Source organism: Argiope bruennichi, chromosome 1, assembly GCF_947563725.1.
Source record: "Argiope bruennichi chromosome 1, qqArgBrue1.1, whole genome shotgun sequence".
Classification (NCBI taxonomy): domain Eukaryota; kingdom Metazoa; phylum Arthropoda; class Arachnida; order Araneae; family Araneidae; genus Argiope; species Argiope bruennichi.
The window spans coordinates 131,090,049-131,105,722 of NC_079151.1; the positions used below are offsets into that span (position 1 = coordinate 131,090,049).

The 15,674-nt window shown below is 31.8% G+C and overlaps 1 protein-coding gene across 2 annotated transcripts in view; it reads right to left on the bottom strand.

The window, feature by feature from the left end:
- Positions 1-13,202: 13,202 nt before the first annotated feature.
- LOC129962736 (adenosine receptor A2a-like) overlaps positions 13,203-15,674 on the bottom strand; it is a 382,623-nt gene continuing 380,151 nt past the window's right edge. For both annotated transcript variants that reach the window (XM_056076713.1, XM_056076722.1), the window contains exon 2: positions 13,203-15,136. In XM_056076713.1, the coding sequence (XP_055932688.1) occupies positions 13,923-15,136 (1,214 nt within the window). In that variant the 3' untranslated portion in view covers positions 13,203-13,922. The remainder of the gene's footprint in view (positions 15,137-15,674) is intronic.

Consider the following 15,674-nt stretch of genomic DNA (forward strand, 5'->3'; position numbering starts at 1 on the left):
AACACTTCTCTTTCTTTAGTGGATAATTCGCTCATTTTCGAGTGAATTTTTCACTTATTCAAAATTAAAGTTCTCTGTTAATATGTTTTATTTATATTTAACAAGTTTATTAACACTATATCAATCAATGTGTGAGTTCTTCCAAAGACTTTCTTACATACTATCTAATAAAAATGTTACCCTCTGCAAAAAATCAAGGAGTTTGGGTAATTCAGGGTAATTAGTGCATGGCATTGGGGTACAGTAGCTACGACATATTTACGTTTAAAGTGAATTTAGTATTTTTTCTGAATCTATTGTTCACTCCTTGGTAAGTTTTTTAACGATTAATTGTGTTAATATTATTTAGAAATAGAATTTGTCTTTTAGAAGCGTTTATGACAAGCGATTGAAATTAAAATTTCACACAGAACTACTATTGCACAAAATCACATACAAAATCATTACATTTTTGAGTTTTCGCGTTTACATGCTTCTGAAAATACAGACCGACAGATGGTCAATCCTTTGCTGGATATGGCTCAAAATTTGATAGGTGTCTAGACTAAATGTTGAATCTGTGCACCAAATTTTATCTATTTAGTTCTCTTCGTTTTATAGCTTACATTCGAAAAGTTGGAGAGACAGATTTCTTCTGAATGGATACAAATTTGTTGTAAAGGCTGTACCAAATTTTATCCGTCTAGATTAAAGCGTTCTTGGGTTATCTTTGTCACTAAAAGACAGACAGAAAGACAAATATTTTTTAAAAAAGTGTTTTTCGAACTCAAGGAGGTTGTGGCGAGATGTGATGTGCGAGGATAGAATCTGGGACGTCGTGATTCGAGGTCCAGTAACATGACCACGATGCAAAAGCAATTCGTGCAGCGTAGCTGTTAACTGGCTTATAAGCTTTTACCACAGACTCTCCCTCCAATGAGTCTGAGGTGAGTCGAACGACATGGCTGTTGAGTGGTGATGTATTAGCTGTTGATTCTGACGCGCCTGTACCTATTTGAGTAGCACCAAGCGTTAGGGCGAGCGGTTGCTGATGCTGTTGCTGAGCCAAGTGAGTCTGACGACTTCGCTGAGGGTAGATGGCGCCACAACAGCTGCACTAAGGTTAATCAACCGAGGTCACCAGTGTGGCGGATCGGAACGAGCGAGGATAGAACCTGGGATCTTGTGGTTCGCAGTCCAGTAACATGACCACGATACCAGAGCAATTGCTCGTTCGGTGTAGCTGTTAACTGGCTTATAAGCTTCCACCACAAGGTCTAAAAGGTGGAGATTCATCACGATTATTTTGCGGATTACAATACTTTACCAAAGTTTTTTATATGAGAAAGTAGAAAACATGTGATAATATTTTGCTTTGTCCAGTGGCAGTATATTACAGCCACTGAGTTAAATGACTATGGTATGATAAAAAAATCCACATTATAGGAGATTTTTAATTTTATTACAATATACATAAAATATAGCAATCATCCTCACGATGAAAGAAGTTATAGACTAAAGCTCATGCCAGAGAATGGTAACATAAAATCTGCCATAACTAATTTCACATACTTTAATTTTCTGTTTGCTGTCTTTGCAGGAAACCCGAAAACTGGAAGCATAATTTTTTTTTATTAAGTTTCAAAATTTTAGGAGCTTAAATGCAGTTTGCATTCAGTTGAGACTCAAAAAACATCAATCTAAACTATATTATAACTAAAACTCTGCGAGCTCATAAATCTTCGTCTTTATTAAATTATAAATTAGCTGAGTTCAAGCTTCTGCTACTTATTGATGTTTGAATTTCGTTTTTGCACTGAAGCAACAGCTGTGGCGTACGGGAAGCTTCAAGGCTGACGATAGCCAGCTGCTAACACGTTGATAAATGATCCTTGAAAATTTTACTTATAACTTTTACTGTCTGACAGTATAGATGGCTTGTTTATTAGTTACTATTTTTTAATGTAATTTAAACTATTGCAGTCGTGTTTTATCGATTCAATTTTTAAAAACCAAAACTATAATTATCTTAACTATTTTTAAGAAAATCAATTAATATATTACTGTGTAGTTCAAAATTTATATTCAAATAATTTGATCTAGGTTGGGTTTTTGTATTCAATCCACTGATGATTCGCTCAGAGAGACGCTTATAGTTATGACCTAGAGGGACTGCATGAGGTGAACTTGTGCGAATGATGCAGTTCAGTTGTATAGATTAGTTGTATCCTACTAAATTATTAATTGATCCAGTTGTATTGCTGAGTTATATGTGGATTGTGTTTTAGAAGATATATAAAGATTCTTTTTATCATAAACACTTTTTATTTTCTCGTTTACGAAGTATAGAGGAAGTTATTTTTTCTTATGGCACTTGCCACGGACAAGCCTGTTGTTCGAAGACAGCCGATTTAAGCCTAAGGGGTAGTGCCTCTTGTTTTTATCGTGGAGCTTTTTTGGGCCAAGAGTACGACTTGACTACTCACGCATCACTCATTCACTTGCACAACCCTTATTTACAGGAGGGCACATTCACACATCTCACAGATAGAACAACCATGCCCAAACCGGGACTCGAACCCGGGACGCCCAGACCACGGGGAACACGCACAACCTCGATTTACAGGTGGGCATATTCACACATCTCACAGATAGAACAGAAAGAGCAACCATACCCAAAACGGGACTCGAACCCGGGACGCCCAGACCACGTGGAACACGCGCTACCCCTATGCCAGGACGCCGGCATAGAAGACGTATTTTATTGGACGGAAAATCTGAACTCGAGATGTTGACAAATCTCCAAGTGTTAGATCTCCCTGAGCTCGAAAAACACATTTAAAAAAAAATGTCCATCTATCTGTCTGTTTGTGACAAATATAAGAAAAAGATCTGTAATCGACATTTCCATTGAGATTTTGGCATTTCCGTGTTTCAAATATCTCTGAATCCAAAAACACACTGCTAATTTTACGTGTCTGTCTCTGAACACGATAACTCAAAAAACGCTTTGAGATAGACCATTGAAATTTGGAATACGAAATTAAGACCTAATTTTTTAAATTTTAATCACATTTTAAACGAAATCTATTCACAGAAAGTCTGCCTGTTTGGCTATTCGGGCACAAGTGAGCTTGTTAACTACGAACAACTAGGTTATCAAATTTGGTGTACAAGCTGAGCATCGAAATGATACCTTATCAAAATTTGAGCTAATCCGCCGAATGGTTCACCATCTTTCGGTCTTGTACATTTACATGTATGTAAACACATAAAACTCATAAATGTAGTGACTTAAATCATTGAAATTTGGCATGTTATCTTGTGACTGTGGTGGTCACTTCATAAGGCAGATAACAACATCTGAAGAGTCTGTACACTTTTGTCTAGTGGCTTTGTTACTCGGCTATGAACCCTAACGTTGCGAGTTCAAACCTCAACCTGCACAGTGACTTTTTCAAATTTTGTTGTCAATCGACCAGTAAAAAAGGTGTGAAAAGTACATATTCTCAAGACAGATTCCATAAAAGCGATTAATTGCGCAAAAGATCTATGTTTTGTAACTATCGTGAATACCATGCATGGTATTCGCGATCTTACTCAAGGTCCCCAATTTTAAACGAAGAAAGGAAATAAGACTTTTATTGAAAAATATGCGAGAAACTTTCGGTGTGACCACTCTCCCTTATTTCTATGCATTTAAATAGAAAAACGCGTTTTTAGAAGTAAAGAGAAATTTGAATATCGCTAGTATATGGAAGACAAACCAAACTTTCGTTCTCGGGAATAGGATTTATTTCTATCAAGCTATCGAGTCTCTAATTTGGGGGAAAACTCATGTTTCCGTCCAGTTTGTGTCTCTGCTTTCCAAAGTAAACTTCACACCTACTTATTATCAACAGGAATGGTCTCCCCGAAACTTTCTCGCATACTGTCTAATCAAAGAATGTGCGTGTTATTAAACGTATGCCATTGGCTTAGAATAGTTACGAAATAGTAAAAGCGTCCAGTTTTTGGCAATGAGTCGCTGGTATTCGGTTAATACATAAGTTCCAGAAAATCAAATATGCATTTTACGCATCTTTTTTTCCGATGTACTTTTGCACCAAATTTGACATAGAACTACAATTGAAGTCACAAGATCACATATATAATTACATATATTGAAATCCTTACGTTTTTGAGCTATCACTTTTACAAGTTTTCTGGTTATAAATTTGATAAAAGTCTCCACTTAAGATGTTGTCTAAATTTTTAAATTTTTTAAGTTATATATGGAAGAATTAAAAACGACAGAGAGTCAACCCCTAGGCTGATTTCTTGCCAAATTATATACGCATCTATTAAATCTGAGTGCCAATTCTGTCCAACCTGCTCATTTCAATTCGTCTTTATCACGGTAACTTGTATTCAAATAATCAGACAGACAAACTTTCACTGAATGGATTTTTTTTTCAAAATTTGATAGAAATCAACAAATGTAGTGAAGAATTCATATATTTAATTTCACCCGTCTATCTCAAAGAATTTTTAATTATTATGATCTCAGACAGACAGACATAATTCCAAAAATATGCCTTTGGGTGTCGTGCAAGTCCGAAACGCGAAGATCCATCAAAATATAGAGTTTGAATTTTTTGATGAATACAATGCTTTCTCTTTATGCATAAGAGAAATACGAGAAAGTAATAATAAAAAATTAAAATGAAATGTACGATCGCACATTTCAAGTTATCATGCGAGAACATTATTATTTTTTGTCATTATTTGTCTTAATTCATTTAAGTCATTAACCAGTTTAAACCGGTTTGAAACAATCACCAGACTTCTCTATCAATCTCTCTATATATTTAATAATAATTTTTTTTTAAACTTTTATTTTCAATTTTTCTAGCTGGCAAACAAAGTTTTGGAGCTCGACCGATTTTGAGATGAAATAATAGCTATGTTGCAATAGTTCTAAGTCAATCTTTTAAAAACGCATCTGCTGTCAAAGAAGCATACGTAATAATAAAGCAATACTGGTAAAAGCAGATCATCCTTTTAAAAACGGATCTGCTTTCAATGAAGCGTACATAATAATAATGCAATACTGGTAAAAGCAGGTAAAAAAAAATGTATGATGATGAAAATTGCCATTTATGTTTTATTCATTGCCTACGTGATTTTGAGTTTTAATATTTGTTGCATACGCGATTTCGAGTTTCAAAACCCCCTAACCAAAACAACATCATGTTCTCACATTATAATAATTTCTCGTATACGAGAAAATAAAAGTAAAACAAAAATCGAACGACTCCTTTTTAAATTTTTATTGTTTCTTGGTTAAATACAATAAGGAAGACATCAATGAAAAGCTCCTTTTACAACACACACTATACAAATATATTTTACAACATCGTACTTGGTACATACTAGCCGACAAGAGATTCAGTACGGAATGCAGAGTTAAATATCACACAGCAGCAAATGAGGCTTCAACTTGGTGCAAACTGACAGTCGATAAAAAAACATTACCATCCACAAGTATTCACAATTCATGATTGCTTTCACACAATAAAAAGGGTTTCAAAGTTTCCACTTATTTGCTAATAATATTTTTTATTGCAAAAATCTTTACATTTTCTTTTAAGTAGATAAAAATTATTTCGTAGTTATAGCATACAAATATTTTATTTTGAATAAATGTGGTAAATAGTGTTTAAAATATTTAGACTAACCATAAAAGAATTTTTACACAGAATCTTCGGATTTTTTAATGTCAATATTGTCATCATATACCGAATTTTTTTAAAAAAAATATCAAACGCAAATTTTATATGTTTAAAGGAAAGACCTAATTTCTAAACAATAAACTTGTATTTATTTTCCTAATATAAGAAAATTTTAAAAATTCTAACATCAGCTGCTTAGATTAATATCGTTTGGATGATTGGTGAGTTGATCAGCATTCTATTTTAAGAATACTCGAGAATTATTAGGGATGAAAATTGCATTTTTGAGCCATGGTCAGATAGTAAAAATTCACATAATTCAAAACTCACATAACTACTGTTCTTTTCAATATACCAAGACTACCCGTTTTCGTTGAATCTACTTCGCTAAGGGGTGAGACGTGAAAGGATGAGAGCATTTCCGGAATTTGATTTCCGCTCCATTAGTCGTGTCATTTCTAATCGCGCTATTTTATTTTAATTCAAAATTACGTGCTGATTATTTATATGGCTAATACAAGTAACAACAACAACAACAAAAAAAACATTCAGAAGTGGCATTAAAAATATTTGAAATAATATCATTAAACGTGAGCCGAGATTTTTTACTTTTGCTGATATCAAAAAATTCAATAACAAAAAAATTTAACATAAAAATTATTATACTTTTGTAAAAAGCCAAATTTTAAGAACAGAAATCCTCCATTTATACATCGTAATTTAATGTTTCGGTTTCTTACAGTAAATAAAAATAGCTCTAAATTATTTTAATTTGAATTAGCATTTTTTTCGGACAATATTACGAGTTATCCGCAGTTTTTGTGCATGAATTATCCGAATTAACCCTAATGTTAAATATAAATATCCCCTCCTTTTATCTTTCCTTTCACCCCTATTTTGATTAAATAAATGCGCCCTGAAGCATGCGCAAAAACACAGTGGGTTCTCGAATTCATGAACGGACAGTACAAAGAAGTTTATTTTCAATATTATCATATCTACATATCAAGCCTTCTGTGGAATAGAGCTTCTAACTTTGATAACTTAATAAATTTGTATATTATCCAAATTTGAAACTATCCGACGGCCATTTTAAGTGAAGCTCCTAATTTTGTATCTCATCTAGATGATGAGGACACATCGTAATTTTATATCCTATTTTCAGAATTTCCAATCACATTATCCAATCCAATTTTTCACCTTCTAAATGTCCTTAAGAACTAATCTGAGGATAATTAATACCTGATCCTGTACTCCTTTATCTATACTTTTCGAGCACATTAATATGAGAATATTTGTCACCTGGTCCACTGTTTTACCCTCTAAACATTAACCCAAGGTTATTTGACATCTGATCGTATGCTCCAATATCTGAACTTCAGTGTTACTTTAATCTGAGGATATTTGACTCAGATCCAGTATTTCACCCTCTAAATTTCTCCATCACAATAATCTGATGATATTTGACCACTGATCCTGTACTCCATTATCTAAATCTCAATGCTACATTAATCTGAGGATACTCGACATTTGATGCATTCATTTATCTTTAAACTTCTCCTTTTCTTCATCCTCATTTTTTAAAACCCATTTACCCTTTAAACTTCTTCGTCACATTAATCCGAGGATACTTGACACCAGATCCAGTATTTCACCCTCTAAATTTTATCATTAGATCAGTCTTAGGATACTCGACATCTGATACATTAATTTATCCTCATTTTTTACATCCTCATTTTTAAACCCATTTGCCCTTTAAACTTCTTCGTCACATTAATCTGAGGATACTCGACATCTGATACATTAATTTATCCTCATTTTTTACATCCTCATTTTTAAACCCATTTGCCCTTTAAACTTCTTTGTCACATTAATCTGAGGATATTTGACACCAGATCCAGTATTTTCCCCTCTAAATTTCTTCATTAGATCAATCTGAGGATACTCGACATTTGATGCAATATTTCATTCTCTAAACTACCCTATCGTATTAATCTGACCACATTTAATCAACAAAGATAAGTTATAACATGCATCACAGAGAAGTTTTTGTTGAACAGGGTCTCGAACTCGACATCTTCTATTCAGTCATTCATAAAAATTTGAATTAGAGACGAAAATCTAAGATTTTTCACATGGTTGTTTCAAAATTATTCACTATTATTCAATATATAGACTTTACAATTAACAGAGATGTATAGTACCTAGACGAAAGATTTATTCACAGGAATTCATTCCGAGAAATTTATTGTACTCTAGAATTCAAGAATGTATCATTACGTATAATTTGAACACCAATGTAATCATAGTTCAAAGTAGAGCTAACTAATAGTATTATGGTGGATTATGATAAAGAGCATATCAAATATATGTTAATAGGATTCTTTCTCTCCCAATTTGAATGACAAATGCTTTACAAAGTCACAATCTGCTTAGAACAGCAGAATAGTTCATGGTTTATTGAACTAATTAGATACTAGATGTTAGCTGTCCGACTGGCTCTTTTATAGTAATAAGACAAAAGGATTCCATGATATTATCGTTTATTATTTCTAAAGTTAGTAAATGAAACTCTCTCAATTGGGGAAATGCAAGAGAGTAACATTTTATATTACGTTATTTCTTCTTTCCTTCGATTTTTATTTCAACAAGGACTTTAAATAGAAAAAAAATTAATATGAAAACAAATTTTCAAACTTATGTTTTGTTACAAGTTATCTAGGATAAATTATTCTTAAATAACAAAACAAATAAATGCTTAGTTAATAAATTTATTATATATTATTTAGTTAATGATATATTAGTCATAAATTTATATTTATCATTAATTATATGTATCATAATTATTTTAAACTTGAAAATGTTCATAAATTGGAATCTAGCTTTTGATTCCATCGTGCAAAATATAGACATGTACAATGCAAAAACCGTACAAAACTCTTGATAATGCAGACGGTTGGGCAAAAGGTTACCACATTTAGCTTTTTTTACTTCTTGGCTAATAAATGCTCACAATGAAACTATTTTTTAACTAAATTTTTTTTTTTGAAATTTTAACGAATGTATTCCTGATGAACCAGCTTATCACTAAATGTAGATATTAAAAATTGAAGATGATTCATGCTGAGCATTTTTATGCGTATAGATTAAGCGATACCTGTATATTGATTGTATACCGGCTAACAATCGCCAAAAAGATCGCCAAACGCGTCTTGTTAATTATTGACTACGCTCGCCAATGACATGCGATTACGCTTGAAGTTCGTCAATGGCATATAGATAGAACACAAGTACCCATAAAGCGATGTAATCATAAAAACGTTTAAGAAGGTAGGATTGGTCTGGTAGAATCTATTCATCCAGAATGATATGTGGATGGTTTTCGATATGATTTTCGAATTTTTTCCAAGTAATTGGAATTAATGCATGTTGATTTTTTTCGCGTAATGCTCTTATGTGAGTATGGCGAAGAAGTGTGGTAGTATATACCGACTGAGTACCACCATTGTCATCTCAGTATTGTTAAAAATTTATCATGACTAGTAGACTTCGAGCAATTTCAAAAACGGAAAAAATATATTTTTAAAAGTCACTTTATCTTTATAGATAATCGCTTTTTTTTTGGTGGTGGTGAGGTCTTTCGATATTTAATCTTAATAAAATAAGGATACCTTTTTGACGTCTGTTGCACTTTTAAGCTGGGAATGTCTTATTATTTAAATTTTCTGCTCTATGATTCTGAACAGGTTACTCAACTTAATCAAAACAAATTTTGGATTGCGCAGTATTTTTTTTTAGTTAAGAAATAAAAAAATATGGAACCTTATTTAATTATGAATATGCGCAAATTATTCTCCTGAGCTGCCTTTTTGATGAGGTTGAGGTGTATGTATACACTTGAAACTTCGAAAATCGTTCAAAATATCGAACATTTTTTTTATTGCTTAATAATGTTCTCTGGTCCTTTAGTTTTCAAACGATACCAAGATGTTGTCAATATTCGAAATATTTCTCTAGTTATAATTATTTTTCTTGAGGTGCTTTCATTAAAAACTCTAGTTACGGTGTTTTTAAAACTCATTTTATGAAGAATATTTTTCTACTATGTTGCTTCATTCAAACAATCATAACTCAACAAGAAATTAACCAAATACAGTTATTTATATATAAAAATAATCTGTATGAAATAGCAGATGTTTTGTGCCTCCATCAAAGTTATATTTATAGAAATAAATTTTTAATAGCTGTTTAAAAGCTAAAATGACAGAAAAAATCTCACTTTTTCTATTTATCATTGATGAAAAAATTGTTTAAAAAACTATACATTTTTATAACTTGTTTGAGGCAGATAACATGAAGACTAATATTAGGCATAACTTCCAACTAGAATTGTGTGTCTGTACAAATTAGAATTTAAGATATCATGTTTCAAAAAATAGGCTAATTAACTCATTAAATATTATTTAATTAATTAATAATTAGTGTAATATGGTTTTTTCTCACTGAAATGAGTTTAAACATATATTAACCTACTGTAAAAAAAGTGAATTTTTAAAGTTAAAATTTAAAAATAAATATCTTCAAGTGTGTACGTACACCTTAATTCAGGCTTATAAGAAATTCATCAAATGTGCATAACCCATTTAATTTTGGCAGGCATAGCGCATTTTGGAATAGAAAAACTGACAACATGCAGTTAGATTCTAGATGTTTAGTGCAGTTACATTTGTCACAAGATTTTGACGTATGAAAATAGTTTACACATTCTGCTACTTCATTATCTATTTTTTTTCTACAAATTTAAAACTATTTTATTTTTAAAAGTGTTGAAATACATCGTCGTTTTTATAACAAAATATATTATGTCAAAAACCACACACAGATGAATATGCAAAAAAATTGACGTAATAACTAGAACTTGATACCGGCATATAGTATTTTGGGACAGCATATAACAATCTAACTCTACATTTAGCTAATCTACACAAGTACTTTACATCAATAAAATATTTTGGCAATTTTGACATAAGATATTTTGATATAATAACGACAATATTGAATCTTAGAATTTTTCTAGTCAGCTCATTTAAATTTGCGACTAAAATTATTGGTGAAAATGCTTCACCTTTTATTGAATATGAAAGCAACCATGGCACATTTTTATAATTCATATCCCTGATATGCAAAAATCAATTATAAAAAGGCAGTTAAGCAATGCAAGCATTAAAATGACTTATTTACAATTTCGCACAACGAGATGTAACACACACAGATATATATGTACAAATGAACACCAAAGCTCAAAGGAAGGAGGGATAACAACTGGGTTGCTCTAAAGTTCGCTATGTACAAACAAAGTTATTCGAAAGATAATATTTTTATAATTAACAAAAAAAAAAATGAAATAAAATTTTGGAACTATAAACAGATCAACAGTAGAGTCTCAATATTCATGCTAAAATGTGAAAATTAGACAGTTTGAGAAGTAATGAAAAATTCATATTTCATGGATTTATTTTTCATCGGGTATATTACTCTTTTTGACAAACCGCATTCCTTGTACATTTTTTAAACATTGATAAATTTGTGTATAGTTTTCAAACATATATCAATTTTTTTTCATTCACTACATTATAAAGCCTCTTTAATTTGATACTTTAAAGTGAAAAATGTCTTTGAATTATTTTCTGGAACTTACAACGTTAACCGTTTTAATCTTTTGTTTTCGTACTAAACTTTCTAAATGAAGAAGAACAAAAACGCTTTTTTTCTAATTTCTGTAACTAAAATTCGAAATTTTTTCTCGATTTTGAATAGACAAATTAAGTTAAAAATAAGTACAAAATATATTTGATATTTCTATTCTATATTTTCTTACAGCTTCAAAAATAATACAATGGAATTAAATAATTTTCGTTTTAAATATAGAATTTAATTGCATATAATATCGAATAGTGAAACTTATCTCCTCTCAGACATACCATTCATAACTCAAACATACCGCTTAATAACAATTTCAGTTGAGACATATTTCCTATATCATTATACTGGAAATCATTCGCTATAGTGTGGCTCTAACGTGAAGGCGGATGACCTTTGACTTCAGATAGACAAGTACATTTATTTTCAGAGAGGAAGTGTGGGGTTACTAATAATACAAGTGTGCACTTGAACTCGGAGCATATTCCTCTTTCCTTAGTTCTGCTGTTTTCTTCACTTGTTGCTCATGAGAGATATGCAACCAAATTTGGCAAATTTTGATTCACGGCATGTCCTAATTTATCAATATAGATTCCTCTAATATAATGCAGCTCTTGCGGTACGTAACCAGCTCATCAGAGTCAGCTATACCCATTCTGGTTCAATTTGTTTGTAAATAAAACAAAAATTTGCGCAAAAGGATACGTCAGGTGGAAAGAATATTCATGTTTAGTAGAACATCAGAATTTAGAATTGTTGTTGATACTATGAAATATTTATGTTTCAAAATAATCTAAATAACCAGATTTTGAAAAGCTCAAACGAACACCTGTACCATGACAATCGACCCATTTGTTGAAAGAAAACTTTTTGATTCGTTCTTATTTTAATTCTTGGTTTATTTGAAGAAAATGTTCTTCAAGAACAAAGCTTAATATACTTAAAAAAGAAAAAAAAAATGTACATTTGAAAAGTGAGGTAGTTTAATTTAAAAATAAAATAGAATGCCTTATATTTTAAATTAGATTAAATAGAACACAGACCTTCGAATAGTTGTGACTCTACTGTATTTTTCACATATGTTATTAAGTATGAAAAAAAAACTATCTTACAAAAGAACATTTCAAACACATCATAAAAGAAATTAAAAATTAATTGCTGACAAAAGACTAATAAAAAGCATAATTTAAAATTAAAAAAATAAAATGAAGTTGCTGCCATTTTTAAATATAAAAATATTATGGAATAACTACGAAAAGAGGTATCTGTTCAATTCGTATTCACAAAACATTTAATAAGATTTCTACTATCACAACAGTCGAAAGAATACTGATGCAAATACTATTTATCTACAGATAATACTGGTTTAGCATAGAAGCTTGTTTATTTACTCAAGTGAATACTATGAATATTCGGTAAGATTTAAGAAGAGCGCCAAGTTCACCAAATATCGAGCCAACCGTCCCAAGTTCGCCAAAATTTTGCTAACTTTGATGACAGGACACTATTCTAAAGTCTGGCCAAATATTTTTATAAACATGCATTTAATACTTTAGTCTGAGAGGTAATCTGCTATAGTTATTGCTATTGCTTATGCTTCATGAGAAATAATGCATGAATACAAAAATATAAAATATTATTTCAGATGGTAAAAAACAAAATGAGGAATTAGAAGAAAAATTAATCGAGATTTCAGTGGATTCAGTTATGCAATTGAATATCACCTGCCATTTTATGAATATAGGTCTGATTATTGCAAATTCTATATGTGAGTATAATTTATTATAAAGAATCTTCTGAATGTAGGTGTATGTTGTTATATTTAACTCATTGTCCAACAAACTACTTATAATGTAATTATTATGGCAACGTTAAAGGTTCTTTTTAATTATTTTTCGAATGCAACTACCTGTCAAAATACGAATTTAGTTGATGATTGACTACTGCATAACTGTGCCCACTTATAAGATATATATTAATTCAAATACAAGATCGTAAAAAAAATGTCATTATAAAAACAACTATAAATGATTTTTATATTATGCTCGCATGAGATAATAAAATAAATAATAGGCATGTAAAATGATCATAACTTTTTTTGTGATGATTCAAAACTTGTAACAGATTCTTGGTCGTGAAAGAAAATCTTAAAAAGTTGGCTGTTTATCAGTTCTGTTCTATTTTTAATACTCTAATTCTTGATTATAGTTACTTCTAATTATTAAACTATGGGGCAAACATCATTCACACATTTGATTTCACAATAACTAATTCGATTATTACTATTTAACAAATGATATTACATTCTAGAAGAATCGAGACCAGCTTAATTCTTCCTTTAGTCTCCTAGAAGAATACTTTTCACATTCCTGTAAAGTTTGGATGAATAATTCATTAATCACCCATCAGGTTACAACATTTACAATTTCCAAGTTACATGCTTCTTCTTTTTTTATAACTTATTTCGAGTAGAACAGCAAACTACTATCATGAAAGATTAAATATTCTTTTATAATTTGAAAAACCCTATCACAATTCAGCCACAGCCGTTTCTTCAATTGATCTCGTCAACATCGGAATTTCAATGAAGGTAGCGCACATGGTGTCTGCAGTATGGGTTGGATGATTCGGCGTGATTCCAAAACGAACATGTGACGCACAGCTGGCCAAGCTGGCATGTCTGACTGTTGGCTTGTGCAAAGCCCCACTCAGTTGTGGAAAAATGGTTTCCAAGATTCTCAAAGAAGCAAGACGAAATTCAGCACTTCTGTATCCGTACATCCATGGATCCGTAGCTGCACTGGCGATGGCAAGCAATCCTAAATAAAATATAGTTCTTTCATGTAAAGAATCTGTGAAAGCTACTGCCTGGAATGGCATCCACAGTAAACAGAAGAGCCCGACAGTGCCCGCAAGAGTCCTGCCATATTTAGGACCTGACAAAGGATGTTGCCGGAATGACAACTCAGCAGAAAATATTGCTCTGGCGTGAGATCTGGCCACAATATAGACATATCCGTAACTGCCTATCACTAGGAGGGTGCATGGTACGAACAAAACGCAGAACAGGAACATACGCGACGGCCAAAGGATCACAGATGTAAATGAACAATTTTGGGTGGTGGACGCACCTTTAGCAGAAAACCAATACAGCATGGGGAAAGACGACAGCAGGAATGAATAAATCCAAAATAGAGCTATGTATCTCACCACAGAACCGTGTGTTATGATATTATTATACCGCAGTGGTGAAGCCAGAGATGTGCATCGATCTACAGCAACAGCAGTTATGCTGAGCAGAGCCACGGAGCACAGTAGAATGAAGAGACAGTAGGGAAGCAAGCACAGCAGGATGCATTTCACATGAGTTCTAGTGAATTCAAAATATAATCCAGGAGGCAACAGCAGCCCTATCCCAAAATCAGCCGATGCCAATGAAGCGACGAAGTAGTTGCTTGGATTTCTAAGTCTTTTGAATCTGTAGACAGCTATCAGAAGCAGCGCATTGCTGCAGATGATGGTCGTGGACAATAAGAAGACCAGAAGCACAGCAACAGAAAGTTGTCCAGGAGAAGTCCACGGATCATTGTTAGAGGGCAGGACCCATTCCATTACCTCTGGACTGGTGGGAGTTGTGAGTGCAGAGCCACCTGGATCTGAGGGTGGGTCCAGATCGGGTTCTTTGATGGATATGGTTATATTTACCCTTGGTACCATGGCTACGTTTTCTTCTGAAGTAAAACCTGCAAGAAAAAATAAATGATCATTTATTTGATGAAGAGAATAAAACAAAAAGTTTTAAAAAAAGGCTAAGAACATCTTAAAGAATAATTATAAATTTATATGAAAAATTATTGAAATCATTTTCTTAATCTGTATACGCCATTCAAAAAGTTTCAAAAGTATATCCATTTTTTAAAATCAATGTTATTGAAGTATCCAAACGAAGTATGCGCAAAGATACTAAGAAATAGTCATTGGAAATTCAAAAGTGTTTTAAAATTTAAATCAGAAAAATATGATATATATTCCCCCTTCCAGTTTGGATATATTTGAACCATAATTACATTTCCACTTGAAAATTAGCATATATTTACATCTTCAGCCATCGAAAATTTACCAATTACTTTGAATTTAAAAAAAATTCTGTGTCAAAAAAAAAAAAAAATCATTGCCTTGTGCAAAAATTAATTAAACAAGCCGCGTGACTCAACAAAGAAACATTTTTTTTACCATTGCCATTTCAAATAATTAAATTTATTCATTAATATTTATTTTTAA